Genomic DNA, 26,492 nt, shown 5'->3' on the forward strand with positions numbered 1-26,492 from the left:
GTACAAATACCATACTGGTGACCCCACAATAGGAATAAAAAAATTCTGTGAAAGGGAATTTAACCCCCCTGGCGGTATTCCCGAGTCAGGCTCGGGGTGGAATTTTTGAACCAAAAGCGGTAACCCCGAGCCAGACTCGGGACTGCCTCGCAGAGTCCACAGGCACAAGGTTACTCTGTGATTGAGCGCTGTCCTCCTTGCTCGATTCACAGTGCGGAGTGCTGCCAAGCTCCGTTCCCTGCGACCTTACGACGCACGGGGGCGGAGATCGGTGCCAAATTTAAAAAAGTAAATAAACACATTACATACAGTATACTGTAATCTTATAAATTACAGTACTGTATGTAAAAAATGCACACCCCCTTTGTCCCTAGTGGTCTGCCCAGTGTCCTACATGCACTTTTATATAATGAAAACTGTTCTTTCTGCCTGGAAACTGGAGATTGTCCATAGCAACCAAAAAGTGTGCCTTTATGTCAAAAGTGGTTTTAGACCAGCTAAAAAACAGCGATAATAAATTAGAATCACTTGCAGAATTGAGCGATAGTATTTGTGGGAAAATTCGTCATCAAAAAATGTTAAGTAATAATTTTTATTATTATTATATTATTTGTTATAATTATTTATATTTATGTATTGTATTATAATTTATGATTTTGTGTTTCAAATTTTATTATAACCGGGATGTCTACTAGACTCTTGTTTGGACAGATTTAAGTGAGTTATTTCTAAGAATTACAGGCCTACAATATAAAACTTCAAATTTCAATGCAAAATAATGGTACCGCTTTCAGCACCTAAAATCTGAATTAATCATACCGCCAGGGAGGTTAAAAAGACACCCAGCCATTCACAAAAATCTGAAGAAAAGTGGTCAAACCTTTACTGTGAGGCCTCGTACACACCACAGGACATGTCCGATGAAAACGGTCCGCGGACCATTTTCATCGGACATGTCCGCTCGGAGATTTCGGTCTGATGGCTGTACACACCATCAAACCGAAATCCCCGCGGACAGAGAACGCTGTGCCATAGACGACACCGACGTTCTCTATCGCGCGAGTTCAATGCTTCCACGCATGCGTCGAATCAATTCGACGCATGCGCGGGATTTCGGTCCGCTGGTTAGACGTACTAACCAGCGGACATGTCCGATGGACAGCACTCCAGCGGACAAGTTTCTTAGCATGCTAAGAAACTTTTGTCCGCTGGAAATCTGTCCGCTAGTCTGTACACACGATCGGATCTGTCCTCTGAAACTGGTCCGCGGACCAGTTTCAGCGGACATGTCCGGTCGTGTGTACGAGGCCTAAGAGTGGTAAGAATGTGGAATTCTCTTCCACAGACAGTGGTTTCAGTGGGGAGCATCGATAGTTTCAAAAAACTATTATATAAGACCACAACATACAATGTAATACTGACATATAATCACACACATAGGTTGGACTTGATGGACTTGTATCTTTTTTTTATCCTCGCCTACTATTATATGTAATATAATGCACGCTACACTTTTCAGATATTTACTTGTAAAAAAAATTGAAAACCATTTATAATTTTCCTTCCACTTCACAATTTTGTGCCGCTTTTTGTTGGTCTATTACATAAAATCCCAATAAAATGAAATTACATTTTTGGTTGTAACATGACAAAATGCAGAAAATTTCAAGGGGTATGACTACTTTTTCAAGGCATTGTAAATTGTTTTATTCTGGTTACTATGCTGTTTTTATTGTACAGCGTATCATCTTTTATATGAGTTAATTAAGCTGAATAAAACTTTGTATAAACCTCAGAGATGCAGAACTAGAGTCCTCGCCACATTGTGAGTTATACAGTATTCTTATGATTCTGTTAACAGAAATAAACATTGCAGGCTGTAAAAGGTTTGGAATGCGGATGACCAGGAAAAGCATTATAGAAATGCTGTGCTCGCTGTGCTTCCTGTATCACACACACCAACAGCTTCAACTGATCACAGTGAAATGGGCTCCATCCTTGGCCTGTTAATCCTCCTAGAAGGTCTTCTTTCCTCTTCTCTTGTGTATGCCGGTAAGTGTTATTATTGGCATGTCATTTTATTTGAATATCAATTAAAAGTAAGCCACATCTTGGCTGTTAATTTGAAATAGTTTCTTCGGAGTAAAGTCAAAGCACTGATTAAGGCCCCTTTCAGACTGGGGCGGGAGCTGCGGTGGCGGTATAACGCCGCTAAAAATAGCGGCGCTATACCGCCGGAATTGCCGCGGGTATCAGCCGCTAGCGGTGCGGTATTAACCCCCGCTAGCGGCCGATAAAGAGTTAATACCGCCCGCAATGCGCCTCTATAGAGGCGCATTGCGGGCGGTATTGCCGCGGTTCCCATTGTTTTCAATGGGAAGGAGCGGTGAAGGAGCGGTATACATGCCGCTCCTCTCACCGCTCCAAAGATGCTGCTGACAGGAGATTTTTTTGTCTCCCGCCAGCGCATCGCCTCAGTGTGAAAGCCCTCGGGCTTTCACATTGAGTCTGCAGTGCAGGAGTTTTTCAGGCGGGATAGCAGCGCTATTTTTAGCGCTTTACCGCCTGAAAAACTCCTCAATGTGAAAGGGGCCTAAGAGTAACATTATCAAGCTGAAAGTCGAAACAAGTCTAAACTCTTTGGGGTATTTACGGAAGGCAAATCCACTTTGCACTATAAGTACAAACTACAAGTGTAAAGTGCATTTGAAATTGCACTGAAAGTACACTTGGAAGTGCAGTCGCTGTAGATCTGAGGGGGACATGCAAGGAAAATAAAAAACAGCATTTTAGCTTGCACATGATTGGATAATAAAATCAGCAGATCTACCCCTCATTTCAGATCTACCCCTCAGATTTACAAGGACTGCACTTCGAAGTGCAATTTCAAGTGCACTTTGTGTGTGCGTTGCTCAGTAATGTTTTGTATTGTTTAATGAAAACTGTTATATTGGGAACATCTGTCTATCCCCAGTCTAGTTTAATAAAGTGAAACTAAAATTTGACTCTAGAATGGTTGTAAGTAATCATACAGTTGTAATCTATATTCTGCGTGACTCATAATTGATGAATGTTTGTTAATTGGTATCTTTTTAGCCTGGGTTCACATTTGTACGATCGCAGACATTGAATGTGATTCGCAGTGCATTGCTGTGAAAATCACATGGCGATGTCTGTACGATGCAAATTCAGCCATACAAACTCTATGGCTAAAATCGCATTGGCACTGAAATAGTACAGGACCCTTTTTTTGGTCTGCACGTGAATGGGATCGCATGAGTGTTCAGACCTACGCATTCCGATTCCTGCACCATTTTACAGTTCACACTGTGATCTGCAAAACGATCTGGGGGTGTCATTAACTTTACATCGACACCCACAGCTGTTTGCAGAAGTCAGTGTGAACTGTCTGCGATTGTGGTCCACACAGGAATCGCAGTGGTTCCTGCTTCGCACAAGTGTGAACCCAGCCTTAAATTGTAATTATTCTATATACCGTATTTATATGCCTATAGCGCGCACCGGCGTATAGCACGCATCCCTAATCTAGAAGGGAAATTCCTGGAAAAAAAAATGAATTACTTACAGTTTTGGTGTCTTGCCCGACGTCCATCGACGGCCTTGTTCGGTCCGGCGTCCGTTTGCGGCCGTGCGTTTGGTCCGTCCAGCCTTCCTCACAGCGTCCGTCCAGGTGTCTGCGGCTTCCTCGCGGGGTTCGTCCAGGTGTCCGTCTGCGGCGTCCGTCCAGTCCTCCATCCGCACGTTGCCCGGGGTTGTGGCGGTGTTCGTTTTTTAATCAGGCGCCGAGCCGAGAGGAGAGGATTTCCTGTTTGTTCGGCTCCTCTCTGCTTCTCTCGGCTCCTCTCGCGTGGCTGCGGGCGGAGCCGAGTGCGCAGTACATTCGGATCGACTCGGCTTGGCTCAGGCTCTAGGCTGCGGCGCTCGGCGCCTAATTAAAAAAACAAACACTGCTGCAACAGTATCGGCGTATATCGCACACCCACGATTTCCCCCTGATTTTAAGGGGAAAAAAGTGCGCGGTATACGCCGATAAATATGGTATGTGTGTTGATAACATATCTTAAATTTGCCAATTTAAAAAATTATTTGTTAGTGGCTGGTTTGTACCTCAAATAGTATGGTTAGCTTTCATGTTTATCAAATCTTCATTAGGGGGTTGTAACCTCAGACATGAAATATGAACAAAGCATATCCCTCTATAGTGTGTTCTTGTCTCAATCCAGAGCACTAATGCCTCGTACACATGACCGGTTTTCCCGTCGGAAAAGCTGCAATGAGAGCTTTTGGCTGGGAAATTCCTTTTGGCTGGGAAATTCCGACCGTGTGTATGCTTAATCACAATTTTTCCGACCGGAAGACTGCTGTGAAAAAAAAGAGAGCAGGATCTCTTTTTTCCCGTCGGGAAAAAATCCTAGCGGGCCTTGCACGTGTTGACCCGGGGGGCCAGGCCTGGGCGAGGTACTGCAACACAGGGAGTACCAGTGTTTTCCCTTCGATGGTAAGTTCTCTGTTGCTCCAAAGTCCAAACTTCTGTCTCAACTTCGCCAGTCTTTCCTCCCTGGACTACAGGGCTGCGCCCTCCGCTCCAAACCAGACTCCAAGAATTTTGATGAAGTCCGCTTTGAGGCTGAACGGTATGGGTGCAGAAGAAGGCAGGAACCACTTTCCGAAGAGCATGACTTCCGACTTCCCGCAGTTGACCTTTGCCCCTGAAGCTTGGCCGAAGTCCTCGCACGTCTGGACGAGTGTGTTGATGGAGCGCCGGTCGGCACAGAACGTCCATGTAGAGCGAGCACTTGACCTCCCGTCTTTCCGGTCCTGGTGCGGTAATCCCTCCGATCTCTGGGTTCCGTCTGATGCTTTGGGGCGAATAGCTCTATACAGCAAACAAAAAGCAGAGGTAGGAGAGAGCAGCCTTGTCTGACCCCCGAGAGAACCTCGAAGGGGTCAGTTTTCCAGCCATTTACCAACACCAAACTACAAATGTCCTTATACATTACATTCACATACGAACAAAACAGTTCCCCAAGACCAAACCTGCGCAGGGTTCTGCACATAAACTCATGGGAGACATGGTCAAAGGCCTTCTCCTGGTCAAGACTGACCAGGGCCGCGTGCACACGGCGGTCCTGAATGTACTGGACCGTGTCCCGGACAAGCGCGAGGCTGTCCGCAATCCTTCTACCAGGAATGCCACAAGTTTGATCCGGGTGGATGATCTGTCCGATGACAGATTTCAGCCTGTTGGCCAAAACCTTGGCGAGGATTTTGTAGTCCACGTTCAAAAGAGAGATCGGACGCCAATTTTTCAGGTCCGATCTCCCCCCCTTTGCGCTTATACAAAATCGTGATCATCCCCTCTCTCAGTGATGGAGGCATTCTACCCTCCACCACCATCTCCTCGTACAGCTCGAGCAGGTCCGGGCCCAGGAGGTCCCACAGGGCTACATAGAGCTCAACTGGGAGACCATTGCAACCTGGGGTCCTGCCCTGCCTAAGGGATTTAGCAGCAGAGTGCAGCTCCTCCAACACCAGGGGGGCATTGATGGCTGATGAACCTGCAGGATCAATTTTGTTAGTGATACCTGACAGGAACCTGTCTGCTGCCTCTATGTCCGTACAGCCTCCTTCCCCTTCTGGAGTGTTCCGGTCTTGTCACGCAGTTCTGACAAGGGAGTGTGTTCTGAAAAAGAAAGCGTTACACTTCTCACCTTTCTCAAGATTCTCCACCTCGGCGCGGAAGACAATGTGCCTGGATTCTTCCTCTAAGTACCCTTTCAGGCTCTTCTTGGTGTCCTCCAGGTCCTGCCTAACGTCCCAGCCGCAGTGGTGAAGGTCCTGCAGGGACTGCAACTGACGTTGCAGTCTCCTGAGTTCCTTCTTCCTTGCACACACTTGCTGTCGTCCCCTTGCCTGAAAGAAGCTGCACAGCTTAACTTTCACAACCTCCCACCAATCACTTACCTTGCTGAAGAATCTATTTTCCTCCGTCCAGGAGGCATAGGCCTCCTGGAGTTCCCCCATCAATTCTTCATTTTCCAGCAGGGTGCCATTCAGCTTCCAGGAACCTGGTCCGTGAGCAAAGCTCTCGCTCAGTTCACCCCGGAAGTGAATGGCCCTGTGGTCAGAAAAAAAGCAGGGGATCATGGAGAACTCACGATGCTTGACTGCTCTTGAAGTGAGCACGGAGTCAATCCTGGAACGCACAGATCAATCGGGTCGGCACCACGAATAATTCACGGTACCTTTCCCTATGGATCCCACGGCGTCCTGTAAGGAAGCCTCCGAGATCATCTCCTTGAGCAGCTTAGAAGTAACATCAAGTTTTGCGTATATGCTGGAGCTGCGCCCATCCTCCTCTATCGGACAGTTAAAATCACCGCTGATCACTACTGCTCTGGAGGTGACAAGTTGCGTCCGCAGGGTCTGGAAAAGTTCAAGGCGCGCATTCGTATCTGGGGAGGCATACACATTTTTTTTTCTATTGAAAAGCCCGTGGCGTGCAAAACACAACCCAAAAACTCCACCCGGTGCAGGAAATATGTGCACACACATAAAGAGGTGCAACAAAAAACTGTGACGGGTGCCATCGTCAATTGGTCCTCCGAAAAGGACCCAGCTCTGATCCCCTGGGGTGTAAGGCTCCTGGCAGGGAAAAGAGTAACTGTGATCCATGCAGCCGAAGCCACATGGACCCACCATGGCCCAAGCAGCCGAAGCCACAAGGACCTAACATCCTCGGAGGGATTGAAAAGTCTACTTTTACAATCTCACTACTTAATGCTAAGCTCCGTTATTATGGTCTTCTCCTGGTTGCTGACTCGTGTTACGTTTTAGGTTATGCCCGCATCAGTTGTAGAAGATGCAGGGTAGGGTGGGGGGCTGGGTTAGTTTTAGTTTGTGTGCTGAGAGTCAAAATAAATAACTATCTGAAGACTGTGATTCTGTTTGACTTGTACAATGTGCGCATGTTTTTGCAATATATCCTACTATATGTTCCACTGCAATGTGGCAGATTTGGTGTACTGAACGGTGTATGCTGGAGATTATGGGGCTGGGCTGATCTCATGGTGTCACATATCTCCCTATCGGTTGGATGGCCACACAAAAGCTACTTACCTGGAATGTCCGGGGATTGGGAGATAGGGTGAAGAGATTTGCGGTGTTTGCATTTCTTAAAAAACATAGAGCTGATGTGGTGGTATTAGTTGAGACGCATGTGGATAGCCGTCTTCGGATGGCACTTAAGCGACCATGGATAGGGTGGGCGTATCGCTCGACCCACTCTACCCAGGCTCGCGGAGTCTCGGTCCTCATTGCCAAGTCTGTACATTTTGATCTCTGTGATATGTTAGCTGACCCACATGGTCGATATGTGTTTCTCTCAATGAAAATGTATGGAGAATAATTTCTAGCATTTTATGTCCCCCCTCCATTTAACACTGTTATTATTACTGAAGGTCTGGTGTTCATGGCTCGCCATTCCTCGATACAGGCGGTCTGGCTGGGGGATTTAAATACTACTCTGAACCCCAGCCTGGACAGACCCCAGCCAGCATCGCCCTGCAACCCGTCCCCCTCATGGTCCCGGTTTTCTAGACTTATCTTAACTTTCAATCTTATTGATACTTGGCGCCACAAGCAGTGGTGTCACTAGGGTTGGTGTCACCTGGTGCGGTAAAACATGGTGTCACCCCATCCTTCCCCCCCCCCCCCCATCGTCTAAAGAGCTATGTGCAGAGTTCCCCTCACCCCCATATACCCCCTCTTAGCACAATTCCTCTTTCCCTCATCCCCCCTCTCAGCACAATCCCCCCAATATCCCCCCCCTTAACAAAAATCTTCACCCCCATATGCCCCCTTCCAGTACAAATACCCCCTCTCAGCACATTACTTCCCCTCCATTTGCCCCTATCAGAACAAGTCATCACCCTCAAATACCCCCTTTCAGCGCAAATCCCCCTTCTCAGCACAAAATGCCCCCATATCCCTCTTCCCAGTATAAATCCCCCCAAACCCCTCCTACTTATGCAAATGAATTTACCCCCCAAATCCCCCCTCTCAGCACAAATCATCCCCCCATCTCCCCCCCCTGCACAGATCCCCCCTCTCAGCACAAATCATCCCCCCACCTCCCTGCACAGATTCCCCCTCTCAGCACAAATCATCCCCCATCTCCCCCTCCCTGCACAGATCCCCCTCTCAGCACAAATCATCCCCACATCTCCCCCTTTCAGTATTAAACCCCTCTTATTGCCCAAATTCTCTTATTCCCCCAACCAAACCACCCTCAGCACGAAGCCCAGGAAGAGGGAAGACTGGGCTTACCCAGTGACGTAGCGGAGGGTACGTCAGAGGGTGCGGGGTCATGTGACGGGTGGCCCTGCCTCCCCTATATAAGTAATGTCACAGCTTCAACGCGTCATTCGCTGGGCTGTGTCCAGTGGTGAGAGGAGGTCGCGATGCTGCGCTCTGGATGGATGGATCTTCTCATCGCTGGAGATCACCCGCAGCCGTCGCTGGATCAGGACAATGTTGGAGCAGGAAGCTGGGAACGAGTGGATTATCACCGCTGGAGTTTTTTTTTTTTATTAATAAATGACTTTATTCTACTGTGTGTGTGTGTGTGTTTTTTTTTACAAGAATTTACACTTCCTTCGTGAAATGGTAGGCTTACAGTGTACCCCATTACCATTTCACACAGGGGGGGGTCAGGATCTGGGGGTCCCCTTTGTTAAAGGGGTCTTCCAGATTCTGATAAGCCTCCCGCCCGCATACCCCCACAACCACCGGGCAAGGGTTGTGGGGATGAGACCCTTGTCCCCATCAACATGGGGACAAGGTGCTTTGGGCGGCACCCCAAAGCACCCTCCCAATGTTGAGGGCATGTGGCCTGATGCGGTTCAGGAGAGGGGGGGGCCGCACTCTGTCCCCCCCTCTTTTCTGAGGCCGGCCAGGTCAACGTGCTCGGATAATGGATATTTAGGGGGAACCGCACGTAATTTTTTTTTTTTAATTGACGGCGGGGTTCCCCTTAATATCTATACCAGACCTAAAGGGTCTGGTTATTGAATTTGCGGGACCTCGGCGCATTTTCTTTCTAAAAGTCTGTGTCCCATTGACTACAATGGGGTTTCGAGTTCGGGTTCCCAAACCCAAACTTTTTTTTTAAAGTTCGGGTTCGGACCATCCAGACTTAACCCACCTGTGTGCCCTCAGAAGCTGTCAGTAGGAGGGAAAATGAAGGGAAAGAAGCACACAGGGGTCCCAGGCAGCACAATAACCAATCCTGCTGCAGTGCAGTGCAGCCAGGGTAAGAAAAGTAGAAGCTGGCAGCACTGTACAAGAGTCATCGTTACTGCAATAAGGCAGTACTGTTGGGCCTCCTGCTTGACAGGAGCCCAGGCCCCTCTTTTGAACTGACGAGGCCTGGGCCCAGTACAGGAGGGCTGGTTGTACTTCCTTATCAGCGGCCCTGGTCAATGGTGAGACCCAGGATCTATGAGCAGACAGTTTAGGATGTTACATAATAATCCCTTGTGGCATTTTTATTCTGCACGGTTAGTGTCTCTCTGTGTTACCTTGGTGCTGGTGACCTACACTGTACTTTCTTTTCAAATTTCTTGTATTCTTTTGTGTCCCTCACAGACAGTCATAGACTGAACTTCTACTTTTCAACCATCTGGTCCCCAAAAGAGTCAACCCCACCACACACCCAAATAATTGCCTTTCTGGATGATGTTCCGATTATAAAATACCCCAATAGCAACAGAAAACTGCAACGACTCACTGACTGGCTAGAAAATGTTCATCCTAAACACTGGGAAGCTCTGGAGGAAAGTGCAAAGTACTACGAACAGCGGCATCAATATAAAATACAGCGTCTGAGACTGCCGCAAAGTAAGCAAAAATGTCACCCAACTTCCATGCTTTATTTTCTGAGCTATAACGACACTAATACATTTACATCTTTTTGTTCAGAAGAACAGAATTTATAATTGATTTTAGCTAATGACCTCAATGTTAACAGCTGACAATTTGGACTAGCAGTGAGGGAATTTCTTCATAAAACAGGCAATTACTAACTGTTGAACCACAAATTCTGTAAATTTCAACTAAATACAGGGTTATTTCAAAACATGTAACCGTAACGGATAGAAGCACATTCGTCAATATTCTGGATAGAGGAAGATTCAGTTATTTGGTCCTTGAGGTTGAATGCACTCAACATGAGCACTATGGCCCGGATTCACAAAGCACTTGCGCCGACGTATCTCGAGATACGCCACGTAAGTGCAAATATGCGCTGTCGTATCTATGCGCAGGACTCAGAAACTAACATACGCCTGAAAATAGGCTTCATCCGACAGACGTAACTTACCTACGCCGGAGTAGAGTGGGCGCATATTTACGCTGGACGTATTTGGCGCTCCCATTGATTTTCTATTCACATATGCAAATGAGGGAGATACGCCGATTCACGAATGTACATCCGATCAAGTCCTACGTCTGGCGTAAAGTTATGCCCCATAAAGGAGGTGTAACTCAGCAGAATACATGCAAAGGGCTGCAACAGGGAACACAAGCCGACGTATTTTACGACGTGAATATGACTAGGCGTAGGTTACATTCACGCCGTAGGCAGTGATCCGATGTATCTTAGGCAGTTGTTCCGACGTGATTGTGAGCATGCGCACTGAGATGTGCCCACGAGATGGCGCATGCGCAGTTGGCGATTTGTATCTGTCTGGCGCTCGGCCCATCATTTGCATGGGGTCACCCCTCATTAGCATGGCGGATGCCCACTTCCACTTTCACCGACTTACGCCTTGGAAACCCAGCGCAGATTTGGGAGGAAGTGGAAATGAACGGGGCACCATCTTGCATGAAAATGAAGTCATTCAAATCTTCTTGTAGTATGTCCAGATATGAAAATGCTGTCACAGTTTGCTCGGGAAAATAGAAAGGTCCATAAACTTTGCTTACAGAAATGGCACAAAACACTTCGAGACAGCTTCGGCAAGTCTCCTTCATGTTTGGCTATGCAACAATTTTCCCAACCCCAAATTCTAACATTGTAGTGATTAGCCTTACCAGAGATGAAATCTTGATCTGAAAAAAATATTTGTTTGGAAAAATTGTTCTCTTTCATATCCTGCAGAATTTCAGTGCAAAATTCCAACCACTTGTTATGGTCGCTAGGATGCAATGAAAAACAAGAGAAGAGCACATCGACCTGGTGCAATTCCATAAAAAATATTTATTAAAAAGTGACACAGAACATACTCACAAACATACTGTAGATCAGGGGTGACCAACCAGTAGCCCGGGGGGCCACATGTGGCTCGCGGAGCCCTCTGATGTGGCCCACGACCTCCTGCTCTGGGATGGCTGGTTGGCAAGCCCAAATTGCATGTTGCCGACCTGCCATTTTAGAGCATCAGTGTTGTGAATGAAGCCGGCGGGAAGAGGAAAAGCAAGTGGCTTTTCAGAAAGTGCACCACACCTGCAGGATATAATAAATGTCTATGGCAAAGTGCAGCTAAACTGGCGGGAAAACCACAGGTACACTGCGCCGCACCCACGGTGTGGGTACACCGCAGACATTCAGTGTAAAATCGGCCTAAAGCCCCATACACACTTTCAGTTTTCCTGCAGGTTTTTCTCTTCAGGTTTACCAAAACCATCTAATATGAGGTCAAACCTTAAAGGGGTTGTAAAGGAAAAAAATGTTTTGCCTAAATAGCTTCCTTTACCCTAATGTAGTCCTCCTTCACTTACCTCATCCTTCCATTTTGCTTTTAAATGTCCTTATTTCTTCTGAGAAATGCTCACTTCCTGTTCTTCTGTCTGTAACTCAACACCGTAATGCAAGGCTTTCTCCCTGGTGTGGAGAAAGCCTCTTGAGGGGGGAGGGGGTGAGCAGGAGTGTCAGGAGGCCCACTAACACACAGCTCCTTTCTCTATCTGAAAAGTAGAGTGTGTCTTGACTTGCCTGCTCGCCCCCTTCCCCCTCAGGAGGCTTTCTCCACACCAGGGAGAAAGCCTCGCATTACGGTGTTGATTTACAGACAGAAGAACAGGAAGTGAGCATTTCTCAGAAGAAATAAGGACATTTAAAAGCAAAATCGAAGGATCAGGTAAGTGAAGGAGGACTGCACTAAGGTAAAGGAAGCTATTTAGGGGGAAAAATAATTCCTTTACAACCCCTTTAAGAGTTTCAATTTGTATGCAATCAGTTTTGGTAAACCTGAAGAGAAAAACCTACAGAAAAACTGATAGTGTGTATGGGGTTTTAGGCCCCTTTCACACGAACAGTCCGACCCAATCGGACCCTCCATTCACCTCTAATAGAATAGAAATAGAATCTAAATATAGAAAATGCCAAAGCCAGGGTAAGCAAAGACTGAGGACTGATTCTTCATTAACGCGCATGAAAAGACAAAACTTTGTTTTTTGTTTTGGGTGAAGTGGAGGGGTTAGACCCTCTGCCAGGTTTTTGTTGTTGTCTGTGTCCCAACTGAGGACTGGACAATCTCTGTTTGACCATATATAGTCAATGAAATCACCTGGAATCTTCTGGCCGCTTATGTACAGAAGAGTTTTGTAGTGTGGGTAAATGACACCTCAATTTATAGCAACGAATTGGACTTTTGAAGGGTGCTGGAATGTACACATTAATACATAAAAAAGTTCAAGGTTAAAAATTCATCATTTATTAATTTATAATATTTAAAAAAAATACTAAAAAGTATACACATTTGTTACATGGTCATTGTTATAGTCATTTGTACATCGGTATAACGGTATAGACTCCCAACGTGTTTTTCCTACTGGGGCTTCTTCAGGGTATTTTTTGCTTACCCTTCACACTGTTGTTAACCAATAAGAGGCTTATAGGTGGCTTATCCTATCAACCATTAGGTAGTGAAATTTTGTGTGACCACAGGAGGTATAACTGGACCAAACTATAATGAATAGATATTTATTGTGTGAGGACTTCAGATCTCCAAGATACAAATTTTCTACTGGGTTTTGTTAAACAATACTGGAATGAGTACCAGCCTTACACATACTAAAAAAATAAAAGGAAAGAAAAATAAAGTGTGTCAGCCGCGAGTTCCCCCACAACGGAGTATGCGGAGACCAACCATTGGGCTTCTGAACCTTGGTCCGGACAACCTCCCACACCTTCAGGGTAGTCCTCATCGAGGGCGTAATGTTAGGAATAGACCTAGGTCCTCGGTGCATAACATTACGCAGCTCAGAATAGGAACCGAGCAGCGCAGCTTCCAGAGTGGACGCCGGGTTAGCTGGCTCCTCCAATAACCACCATCGGAAGCGTAACAAGGACCGAAGCCCAATAGTACTTCTGGAAACAGGGCAAGATGATCAATTTTTAATCTCGATTCGACCCCCACACACAATCTTTTTTTACAAATCTTGTAAAAAGTGCAGAGCAGTTCCCTTGCTCACAGCTGTAAAATAACAAAAACAGCCGGAAATATTTATCATCATCATTGCTCAGCTCTAAAAGAGACAGGTAAAAAGTTTATTCATTTAACCACTTAAGCCCCGGACCTTTAGGTAGCTAAATGCCCAGGCCAGGTTTTGCAATTCGGCACTGCGTCGCTTTAACAGACAATTGCGCGGTCGTGCGACGTGGCTCCCAAACAAAATTGGCGTCCTTTTTTCCCCACAAATAGAGCTTTCTTTTGGTGGTATTTGATCACCTCTGCGGTTTTTATTTTTTGCGCTATAAACAAAAATAAAGCGACAATTTTGAAAAAAATGCAATATTTTTTACTTTTTGTTATAATAAATATCCCCCAAAAACATATATACATTTTTTTTTCCTCAGTTTAGGCCGATACGTATTCTTCGACCTATTTTTAGTAAAAAAAATCGCAATAAGCGTTTATCGATTGCTTTGCGCAAAATTTATAGCGTTTACAAAATAGGGGATAGTTTTATTGCATTTTTATTAATTTATTTTTTTTACTACTAATGGCGGCGATCAGCTATTTTTTTCGTGACTGCGACATTATGGCAGACACTTCGGACAATTTTGACACATTTTTGGGACCATTGTCATTTTCACAGCAAAAAATTTTTTTTTTTTTTTTTTTTTTGAAAAGCCTATGGCGTGTGAACACACCCAAAAAACTCCACCCGGTGCAGAAAAAATGTGCACACACATAAAGAGTGTTCACAAAAACGTGCAGACGGGTGCAACGTCAAGTGGTCCTCCTGTGAAGAGGGACCCAAACCCTGATCCCCCGGGGCGTTAGGCTCCAGACGGGGACTGAGGTACTGTGGTCCGAGCAACCGAAGCCGACACGGACCCAACTTCCTCGGAGGGACTGCCGAAACAGAACCCTCCCAGTACTAGGTGGGGCTCCCCCGAAGGGAGACCCCATAAGAGCAGGCGAACTAAGCCAGAAGGCCATGTCCACCCACTCCCAAGACGTTCAGGGCTGGCCCGAGGACCCGCACCCTACTAATCACACAGTGAGACAAAACGTGCACAACAAAAAAAGACAAAAAGGTGACAAACACAGGCTTAAATAAAATAAAGTGGGGGAAGGGATAGTGGAGAGGAGAGTGAAAGAAGTGGCCATTGTGGTGAAACAATGACCAGGCCCTCCGGCCAGGAATAAAAAATTCCTCCGGTCCTAGCCAAAAGGCCCGGCCCAGGAGGCAGGTGCTAAAAAAAAGCGTGTATCTGGTGCAGTGACCGTGGTATCCTTCAATCAATGTGTCCCTCACACACAGTGATCTTCAGATACCCCTGGACTGCCACTCCAGGGGCACATGCACCATAGGCTTTTCGTTCCATATCCGACCCCCCCAACCGGCCAGTGCAGCCCTCCACCCCTGCCAGCTAGAGAGCCCTTCAAGGTTTTCTTGGGGAGAACTGCCGCTCAGGTAACAGCCTCCACCAATACTAGCCCCTCCAGACCCTCCGTCAACCCAGCGGATTTGCATGGCTCTGCCCCGTCTTACCACAGGGCATTACCAGCTCCTCCAACCGGATCGCTGACAGAGATGGCACTTACACCAGCCAGCCAGAAGGCCAGACTAGAACTCGGCAAAAAGACCAAGACCAAGCACAGCACCCATCCTCACCAGGAGCACCCTTCCAGATGGCTCAGACTCAACCATGGGCCGGCCCCCAGTATTCTGTCGGGCAGCACGGCGTAGTCCCTGCTGAAACCATCCTTCCAGGTGCAATGACATCATTGGATTGCATCCACCCTCCCCATGTAGGAGGTGCTTCAGCGCTCCGCTGACAACTGATAAGGACAGATACCACAACCAGTCCCAGCCAAAAGGCCGAGAAGCAGCAGGGAAGACAACCACGATCAGCACGGCCTAGAGTGTGCAATAGCCGTGCCTCGCCCTGGGAGAACCGCCTTCATGATCATGGTGTCTCCCCTGCCAGGTAAGTATACTGACTGAGTATTAACAGCATTTAATACACAATTTACTGATAGATTTTAATGATGTGGGTTTAGTGACACTTTTAGAGTAAGCCTGTCCTAGGTCTGTCCTCAACATATAGCGCAAAAACATTTTTTTTCCTCAGTTTAGGCCGATACGTATTCTTCTACCTATTTTTAGTAAAAAAAATCGCAATAAGCGTTTATCGATTGGTTTGCGCAAAATTTATAGTGTTTACAAAATAGGGGATAGTTTTATTGCATTTTTATTTTTTATTTTTTTTTTACTACTAATGGCGGCGATCAGCAATTTTTTTCGTGACTGCGACATTATGAGGGATCACTTCGGACAATTTTGACACATTTTTGGGACCATTGTCATTTTCACAGCAAAAAATGCATTTAAATTGCATTGTTTATTGTGAAAATGACAGTTGCAGTTTGGGAGTTAACCACAGGGGGCGCTGTATGAGTTAGGGTTCACCTAGTGTGTGTTTACAACTGTAGGGGGGTGTGGCTGTAGGAATGACATCATCGATGGAGTCTCCCTTATATAAGGGATCACTCGATCGATACGCCGCCACAGTGAAGCACGGGGAAGCCGTGTTTACACACGGCTCTCCCCGTTCTTCAGCTCCGGGGAGCGATCGCGACATTAAACAAATAGCCGCGCCGTCGTCCCGGATCCCTCCCCGAGGGAACCTGACCGCCGCATGTAGCGTGGGGTCCCGATCGGACCCCCGACCCGCAGAAAGGCAAGGACGTACATGTACGCCCATTTGCCTGTACGTGCCATTCTGTGGACGTACATATACATGCGGCGGTCGGGAAGTGGTTAAAGATCAAAGGGATGAATTTTGGTCTGCAAATTAAGTCAGTTTGAGCCTAGGTTCACACTGCTGCGAATTCAAAATCGCGGTAAAATGCGCGATATAACTTAAAGAGGTTGTAAACCTCTGGAAGAAAAACATACTAGCTCATTATGAAATACTTACCTTAGAATGATGCCCTGAATTGGCACAGGCACACCAAGTACACGGCCAACATCTTTCACCGGAGTTACTTCCGGGTTCGCACGGGAGCTGTCGGTCATGGCACGGGCCCTGAAGAAACGGCACCAGCGGACCGTTTCTGCAGTGCGCATGCGCCGATGACATCGCAAGTTTACGAGATATTTACAGTACCTACAGGTAAGCCTTATTATAGGCTTACCTGTAGGCAGGGGTGTATTCAGGTTTTGTGCTGCCCTAGGCCCGACTAAACGCGTGCACCCCCTAATTTAAATATGACCCACCCCTTCCTGTCAAGGCCACACCCCTTGTGGGTTAAAGTGGAGGTTCACCCAAAAAATACATTTTTAACATTACATTCAGCCGAGTTGTCCTAATGACAATCGGCTGTTTTTTTTCCCCGTACATACAGTATTTTCACCGCCACTTCCGGGTATGTCTTCTGCGGGACTGGGCGTTCCTATCTGATTGACAGGCTTCCGACCGTCGCATACTACGCGTCACGAGTTGCCGAAAGAAGCCGAACGTCGGTGCGCAGGCGCCGTATAGAGCCGCACCGACGTTCGGCAACTCGTGATGCGTTGTATGCGATTTATTTTTGGGTGAACCCCCGCTTTAAGACCCACCCTGAAATTTTCAAGTGTAGATCTGATGGCCTTGGGGGGGGACAATGGATTCCCCCTAATTTGCATAGATTTCCTCTCACTTCCTGTTTGGCTATGGGACATGAAGTGAAGGGAAATCTCTGCAATGGGACAGGGATGGTAAAAAATTTGAAGCGACGCCCCCCCACAGTTGCAGAATGCCAACCGCCCGCAAACTGAAAGCAGTGCGGTCAATTTATGGGGGCGCTAAACTAATTTGCCCAACAGTGTAGCGCAAGCCGGCGGGGACACTGTCCGTGCTGCCCCCCTGCAAAGTGCTGCCCTAGGCCTGGGCCTTGTTGGCCTAGGCCAGGATACAGCATTGCCTGTAGGTACAAGTGGTGTAACAGAGTTTACAACCACTTTAATAGTAATTTGTTTTTCTTTACACATTATATTATTTTTCATTACATTTCTTTAAATTTGATTGAATTAAAGAGTATTATGTCTTATTTTATTGCCATCTTGTTTGATAACCTAATGTTCAGGGGTTAATCTTTAAAATAAAAAAAATCCTCAGAATCGTCATCTTTATTCTAAGCAAAAAAAAAATGTGATTCTAATTTTATCCAAAATCATGCAGCTCTATCATAACGGTATGGCTGATTTGGAGTAAATTGCAATGCATGTTCAAGTTGGCCAACTGCATTAAAGTGATCTCTCTGGCCTGTCCATACTCTACTGTGGTAAATGCCAAATACTTGCTCACGATGAAGTGAAATGAATGGGATATTTTATTCATCTCCATTAAAATATAAATGCATTGGTGAACAGAACAAAGATCCAGGCTTTTGCCTTTAAAAACAAGTTAGCTCTACCCTGTTATAGTCCCTAATATAAGGATTATACCCTCTCTGTATTGGCCATTGTTATAAAACCAGCAATGTCAAAAATCAGGCGTTTGCCCCCTTCTTAAAAAAAGAAAAATAAGTCTTACTTTATTCTTGTATGCACCTCTATTGCTTATTTTGTATACCTTTCAGTTTATAGAAAAAATTCTTTATATCCTTTTCAGATTATACAAATCTGTATGTCTATCAAGTGAAATTCGGTTGTTGGATTAATGAGGATAATTCTACGGGTGGGGAAGAAGAGTTTGGTGCTCATGGTAGAGATTTCCTCTTTTTGGACAACGAGAAGAAGAAGTTTATGGCATCTGCGGATGAAGCAATGGTGTTAGCTAAGGATTGGAACAGCAGACCAAATACTGTCAAAAGGCAACTCTACTATAGAGACAAGGCGTGTATTCAGTGGCTTCAGGATTATCTACTTGTGAAAACTGATAACTTTTCAAAAAATGGTAATTATAAATTCTTGGTCGATGCAAGTCTTTTGCAGGTGAACAAAAATTTGTCTTCTGAAATACTACAATTTTTTTTCTTTTTTTAGATACACTATATTGTCATAAGTATTGGGACACCTGCCTTAACACGCACATGAACTTTAATGGCATCCCAGACTTAGTCCATAGTGGTCATTATTAAGTTGGCCCTGCCCTTTTCAACTATAACAGCTTCAACTCTTCTGGGAAGGCTGTCCACAATGTTTAGGAGTGTGTCTATGGGAATGTTTGACCATTCTTCCAGATGCGCATTTGTGAGGTCAGGCACTGATGTGGAAGAGAAGGCCTGGCTCGCAGTCTCCACTGTCCATAGACACACTCCTAAACCTTGTGGACAGCCTTCCCAGAAGAGTTGAATCTGTTATGGCTGCAAAGGGTGGGCCAACACAATATTGAACCCTACGGACTAAGACTGGGATGCCATTAAAGTTCATGGGCCAGATTCACGTAGAATTCCGGCGGCGTAACGTATTGCATTCACGTTACACCGCCGCAAGTTTTACGGGCAAGTGCTTGATTCACAAAGCACTTGCCTGTAAACTTGCGGCGGCGTAGCGTAAATCCGTCCGGCGCAAGCCCGCCTAATTCAAATGGGGCGTGTATCATTTAAATTAGGTGCGTTCCTGCGCCGAACATACTGCGCATGCTCCGTTTTGAAATTTCCCGCCGCGCTTTGCGCGAAATGACGTTGCACAGACGTAATTTTTTGAACGGCGACGTGCGTTACGTCCTTTCCTATTCCCGGACGACTTACGGAAATTTTTTTTTTTGAAAATTTGACGCGGGAAGACGGCCATACTTTAACATGGCAAGTCTAAATATAAGCCAAGAAATAGCAGCCTTAACTATACGCTGGGAAAAGCCGACTAGCGACGAGGTAAGAGAATGCGATGACCGCGCGTACCTTCGTGGATCGCCGAAAACAGCTAATTAGCATACCCGACGCGGAAAACGACGCAAACTCCACCCGGCGGGCGCCGAAGTATTACACCTACGATCCGAAGGCGTACGAAGCCGTACGCCTGTCGGATCGTAGCCAGAAGCCGTCGTATCTTGGTTTGAGGATTCAAACTAATGATACGACGCGGCAAATTTGAAAGTACTTCTTCTGTGAATCTGGCCCCATGTGTATGTAAAGGCAGACGACCCAATACTCTTGGCAATATAGGGCCAGATTCACAAAGGAGATACGACGGAGTATCTCAGATACTCCGTCGTATCTCTCAGAGTATCTATGCGACTGATTCATAGAATCAGTTACGCATAGATAGCCAGAAGATCCGACAGGTGTAATGGACTTACACTGTCGGATCTTAGGATGCAATACCGCGGCCGCCGCTGGGGGGAGTTTGCGTCGTAAACCAGCGCCGGGTATGCAAATTAGGACTTACAGCGATCCACTAAGATTTTTCCCGTCGTTACGTCGTCGCAAGTGTTAGATTTCCGTCGCAAAGATAGGGCAACTTTAATATGGTGGAAAAGTACTCCACCATGTTAAAATATGCCCGTCTTTCCTGCGTCGCTTTTGAATTTTTTTTAAATGTTTTCTTTTTCCTGGCGTAAGTCATTTGATCACGTCGCGATTCACAAAACGTTGGCGCGTCGTAATTTCGCGCAAAGCACGTCGGGAAATTTGCGATGGGAGCATGCGCAGTACGTCCGGCGCGGGAGCGCGCCTAATTTAAATGGTACCCGCCCCATTTAAATTGGGCCGCCTTGCGCCGGACGTGTTTACGATACACCGCTGCAAATTTCCAGGTAAGTGCTTTGTGGATCGGGCACTAAATCGGAAAACTTGCGGCCGTGTAACGTAAACGGGTTATTACGTTACGCTGCTCCCAAGCTACGTGAATCTGCCCCATGGTGTACATATGCTATGTTTCCTGGGTTTCTGTACAGACAAATACCACTAGCATGAGTTACAGAGAATGTATAATAATTTGGTACATATTTTTTAGTTTTTTCTTGTACAAGAATATTAGTATTCTTATATCAATTCAGCAGGCGGAGCGCTCAGTTCCTTTTCACATGGTTTCCTGACTCACTTTACTTCATTTAGTAAAGAGCCTGGTATTTACAGAGCTCAATAGCTCAAGCCTAACTGTATGTACACACGTGAGTTAGAACAGTGATCCCCCTCCCTCCACATTGGACAAAGTCCATGAAAGTGAAGTACAAAAAATTAATGTCCTGGCCAGTATGTTTTCTGACTGCCTTCATAGTGCTGGTTCTTTTCTTTTTGAGCTTAAAATACAAAATAAACATTTTTATTGTAGTGTATCGTGATTTTTGTTGTTTTTCAGTGCGCCCAGAGGTGAAGGTGTGGGGCCGTCGTCAGTCGGGTGGTGTGACCAGACTTCATTGCCTGGTGTACGGGTTTCACCCCGGACCAGTGGATGTGAAGTGGATGAGAAATGGGACAGACCATATTCCTTCAGATGAAATGACTCCAATTCTCCCCCATCCTGATGGCACCTATCAGATCAGAGTCAGTGTGGAAGTGCCAACAAGGGAGGGAGACACTTACTCCTGTCATGTGGATCATAGTAGTCTGGAGGATGAGGCTCTCAGTGTGAATCTGGGTAAGTATCGACAGTTTAAGATCCGTTGTCAGTGTGTAATAATCTGCCTGCAATGTTAATAACTGTACATTATTATACCTGCTAAAAATGAGCAAAGTTTAGGAACAGCAATAATCAGGATCTATCCCTGGGACAGAAATGGACATTGTCAATATTTTTATTTAATTTTTTTTTAATGGAAAGAAAATAATGCTCCGTTTTAAATGTTAAAGTGTACAAGTTGCCTTGTTACAATAAACTAAATGTGTACACAAAGGGAACAAAAATAATGGGCATCTACCTGAATGACATAGGCAGGCAGAGAAAATCTAGGCTGTTAGGTATGATAGTGCCGAGTTATCTGGCATGGGTGTGTTGGGTCAGAGCCGGTGTATTGTGGTCATGGAAACACGGGATGTGCGCATGCGCACTTGGGATTACTTCCGCGACGAGAGGAGTATAAAGGGGAGGTTGCCGTGCCGTACCGTACAGCCAATCCCAATGAACAACATGTCTTTGGGTGGCTGTACGGCAAACACCTGTGATGTATGACGTTCGGAATCGCTGGTTGTGAAGCTGCTTCGGGTTAGAGGAGCGAGCGAGATTAACAGGCTATACCCTGGGTCCACCGTGACCGCAACACACTGCAATATACCGCTGCAAGTTTTCTGCTCTTAGAAGTTTTACCTTTTGAAGTGCCTTTATATGTTTTGAAGTGATGTAAGTGCAATGGTTGAAGGTTACGTGTGCCTTTTTTAATAAATGTTTTTTACAATACTTCACTATTAAAAGCACTTTTAATTTTTACATGTGAAGTTTCCTCCTTCTGTCGAGCACAGTTGGAATCACTTGTTTACCCTGCTGGGTGCATTAAGCCTTACTGCCGAGCATGAGAGTGCAAGGCACATTTTTCTGGTGAGTGTAATTCTTAAGGTAGAGGAATCACAATCACAAGCGGTGTGGTGGAAGATTTTTTCAATCTTGTCTAATGAAGATTGTTTGTTTGAGTTTAATCACTTGAAAATATACAATTTATGGACTTGATCTTGGATTTTTTTTAACAATTACTTTGTTTTCACCAGATGAACATTATGAGCACATGCTTATTTGAACTTTGTAGATAGATACAATATGTAAATTTGGTTCACTATCACGTGGTGTTCTATTTCATATTGTTTTAGATTTGTTTATATTCTACTATATGAACACAGCGCTACTCCTGCAATATCGCTGGATCTAGATGGGACTCAGGTAAGTATTAAGGGGGCTGAGGGGGGCTGCTACACACAGAAGGTGTTTTATCTTAATGCATAGAATGCATTAAGATACAAAAAAAACTTCTGCCTTTACAATCCCTTTAATTTAATAACTAAGGTTTAATTTCTATAGAGGTGCAAGGTTAATTCTAATAATTTGTTTACATCATAATGTGACATTACATTTTAAAGACCAATTCATTTTTGTTCAATTAAAGAGATTATATTAGTCTTATGCTGCGTACACATGATCGGAATTTCCGACAAGAAAAGTTCAATGTGAGCTTTGGGTCGGAAATTCTAGTCGTAGTGTTGTACGTCACCGCGTTTTTGACAGTCGGAATTTTGTGTGACCGTGTGTATGCAACTCAAGTTTGAGCCAAAATTCGGAAAAAAATCCACGGTTTTCTTGTCGGAATTTAAGATTGTGTATACGCAGCATTAGATTTGATTCAAAGTGGTCATGGTATTCAGGGAGCTCCTCAAAATTGTATCTGTGTGCCCAGATGTGCCTCTAGTCTATTAGGTACCTAGAAACATCCCTCAGGCAAATTGGTTAATCAGGGCAAATTTCTTCGGTATGTCTTTTTTTTTTAATGAATTATATAATTATCTATTATACTCCCTATTCTTCTATACCAATATAGTTATTTTTTTCTTTGTAATTCATTTTGCCTAGAAGCTGAACATATCTCATCTACAGAAAAGGGGAGATCACGTAACCGGATCATCCCTTTTGTAACCATCGCCGTTTGTTTGTCACTAGTCTCCATTGCTGTATATATAAAGATCACAGGTGGGTAATGAAAATCTCCCCGTAGTTCATTGTCTGTCTGTGTAGTACTATTGAGCCAATGTTGATACATACAGTAGTAACCTTTGGGTAGTACGGTAGTGACTTTCTGCTTGGTTTTAGATTACCAATCCTTTCTCCTGATCCATTTTCCCACAAAGCTTGGTCCCAATTTAGGCAGACTACTAATATGCTACCCATATATTTTGGCAAAGAAAATGGAGCACCAAGTAAACATGAAAACACATAGAAGTTATATAAACTCCATCCCAGATGCATGCCTGATAGAACAGGCTGTCTGAACCAGTGGCAGACATTCATGTGTCCGGCCCCCTAATCTATATGTGCATGCAGGGCCGTTTTTAAAGCGGGGGTTCACCCTATAAACAAGAAAAACATTTTTTTTCCTTCTAGCATAAAATCAGGCATTGTAGCGCGAGCTACAGTATGCCTGTCTCGAATTTTTTATCCCCGTACTCACTGTGTAATCGTACATAGACGGGGAATGGGCGTTCCAATCCAGACGGAAGGTGATTGACGGCCGGCTCTGGCGCGTCACGCTTCTCCGGAAATAGCCGAAATAGGCTTGGCTCTTCACGGCGCCTGCGCATAGCCTGTGCGCAGGCGCCGTGAAGAGCCAAGACCTACTCCGGCTGTCTTCAGGGAGCGTGACGTGCCAGAGCCGGCCGTCAATCATCCTCCCTCTCCATAGGCACTCCCATTCCCCGCGGGAGTCGGAATCTATAATGTTCCCCATACACTGTGAGTACGGGGATAAAAAATTCGAGACAGGCATACTGTAGCTCGCGCTACAATGCCTGATTTTATGGTACAATGTTGACACTGAGGGTGAACTACCGCTTTAATGTTGATTGGACCCTGGGCAAAAATTTTCTTGGGGCCCCCCATGCAATTTTGCTCTCCACCTGCTCTGAGACATACAATAAATATCGGGTAGACTGAGGCCGCGTACACACGGTCGGTCCAAACCGATGAAAACGGCCTGAAGTCCAGTTTCATCGGTCCAAACCGACCGCGTGTACGGCCCATCGGTCCGTTGTCCCTCGGTCCAAAATTTTAGAACTTGCTTTAAAATCGAACCGATGGATTGCTGCCCGATAGGTCCAAACCGATGGTTAGTACACAAAAGCATCGGTTCAAAATCCGCGCATGCTCAGAATCAAGTCGACGCATGCTTGGAAGCATTGAACTTCTTTTTTTTCAGCACGTCGTGTGTTTTACGTCACCGCGTTCTGACCCGATCGGTTTTTGAACTGATGGTGTGTACGCACATCAGACCATCAGGCCACTTTAGCGGTGAACCGATGAAAACGGTCCGTCGGACCATTCTCATCAGTTTGGATCAACCGTGTGTACGTGGCCTTAAAATCAGTTTACTGTATCAGATCAGGCAGTGATTACGATTGGTTGCCAGAGGTTACAGCACATCATTACCACTTACTGACTGGTTGCTAGAGGTTACAGCACACATTACAGCTCGCTGATTAGTTGCTAGAGGTTACAGCGCATGATTTCTTCTTGTTGATTGGTTGCTAGAGATTACTGTACAGTAATACTGCTTACTGATTGGTTGCTAGAGGTTACAACACATCATCTCTTCACTGCAGAGGGGCATAATATACATATGAATGCCGCCTTTATTAACATATGAATGCTTCCGGCCTCCGCTATTTACATATGAATACCGCTGCTATTTACATATAAATGACAGTTATTTACATGTAAACAGGGTCTGCAGGTGAGTCATCTGTACACAACAATAGGGCAGAGCTGGGTAGCATTTCACACTGAGATATCAGGACACAGTACAGAACTATAACTTCAAGGAACAAGGGAATTTAAACTGGGATAGTTGGCAAGTTTGAGGCAGCTGCTTTGAGCCCCACAACAATGACAGTGCCCAGGGCAGCTTCCCCTTTTGCCCTGCCTTAAAGAAGGCCCTGCGTGCATGGGTTCCAATTGGGGGGGTGGGTTTTGAAGCACGTGTTTAGAGTCAGAGGCTCTAATAGGCATCAAAAAAGGGTGGTCTCGGGGCACAGAGCACTGCACCCTGAGCCCACCCAGTTGTGTGACAGAAGAAAATGAATATCCAATTTTCTCACACTGATCTTCCTCCCGGTCAATCAGGAAGCCGGTCCTGAAACCCTTCACCCACTTGGCTGAAAGGAAAGGCGATCCTATTGGATGCCTAGGCGGAGGAAGAGGTAGGAGACGCATGGCAGAAGCCACTGTTATGCAGAGGCCTTTAGAACCACTTTAAGCTCAGAAATCTCTTGGCAGGTAACGCCTCATATACACTACAGCTGTTAAACTGAAGTTTAGGAGCAGTTGGGCATTTTTTCAAGCATCCTGTGAACTCTCCTCTATTGCCGCGTACACACGACCGTTTTTCATGACGAGAAAAATGCCATTTTTTAATTGGTCATTAAAAACTACCGTGTTTAGGCTCCAGAGCATTTTATTTGTCATAAAAAATGGGCATTAAAAATTTAGAACATGCTCTAATTTTTCTCGTTGTTTTTCACGTGGTAAAAAACAGTCGTGTGTAGGCTTTAACGACGGGAAAAAAACGTGCATGCTCAGAAGCAAGTTATGAGACGGGAGCACTCGTTCTGGTAAAACTAGCATTTGTAATAGAGATAGCACATTCGTTACGCTGTAACAGACTGAAAAGTGCGAATTGTCTCTCGCTGAACTTTTACTAGCAAAAAATTAGCAAAAGCAGTCCAAAGGGTGGCGCCATTCGAATGGAACTTCCCCTTTATAGTGCCGTTGTACGTGTTGTACGTCACCGCGCTTTGCTCGAGCATCGAGAATCACGTTGAGAAAAACGTTGTTTTTTTCCATGACATTAAAAACGGTCGTGTGTACGCGGCATTTGACACAGTGACGGTAGAAAAAGACCAAGTGGTCCGTCGAGTATGCTTTTGTTATTGTTTTTATTGTTTTGTTTTTTTGTTAAAGCGGATCTCCATCCTAAAGTGAAGTCGCGCTGATCGGCACCCTCCCCCCTCCGGTGTCACATTTGACACCTTTCAGGGGGGAGGGGGGTGCAGATACCTGTCTACAGACAGGTATCTGCACCTACTTCCGGCCACACGATACGGGCAAAGGACGGGTTTTTTCCTGGCATCCCGTCCGTCCCCCGTTGTATGCTGGGAACACTCGGCTCCCAGCACACAGCGGGAGCCAATCGGCGGGCGCAGCGCGACTCGCGCATGCGCCGTAGGGAACCGGGCAGTGAAGCCGGAGCGCTTCACTTCCCGGTTCCCTCACAGAGGATGGCGGGGGGAGCAGCAGGGTGACGAGTGATAGCTCGTCATCTGCTGCGGACGGCGCTGGACTCCAGGACAGGTAAGTGTCCTAATATTAAAAGTCAGCAGCTGCAGTATTTGTACCTG

The 26,492-nt window shown here is 45.7% G+C and overlaps 1 protein-coding gene and 1 pseudogene across 1 annotated transcript; one reads left to right on the forward strand and one right to left on the reverse strand.

The window, feature by feature from the left end:
• Window positions 1–1,967: 1,967 nt before the first annotated feature.
• On the forward strand, window positions 1,968–21,478 carry LOC120922043 (major histocompatibility complex class I-related gene protein-like). The gene is made up of 4 exons (XM_040334582.1): window positions 1,968–2,052; window positions 9,670–9,921; window positions 18,134–18,418; window positions 20,764–21,478. The coding sequence occupies exons 1-4, from the start codon at window positions 1,986–1,988 to the stop codon at window positions 21,099–21,101; spliced, it is 942 nt and encodes a 313-aa protein (XP_040190516.1). The 5' UTR covers window positions 1,968–1,985; the 3' UTR covers window positions 21,102–21,478.
• On the reverse strand, window positions 15,322–15,474 carry LOC120922050 (annotated as a pseudogene).
• Window positions 21,479–26,492: the final 5,014 nt, after the last annotated feature.

This window comes from Rana temporaria, unplaced genomic scaffold, assembly GCF_905171775.1.
Source record: "Rana temporaria unplaced genomic scaffold, aRanTem1.1, whole genome shotgun sequence".
Classification (NCBI taxonomy): domain Eukaryota; kingdom Metazoa; phylum Chordata; class Amphibia; order Anura; family Ranidae; genus Rana; species Rana temporaria.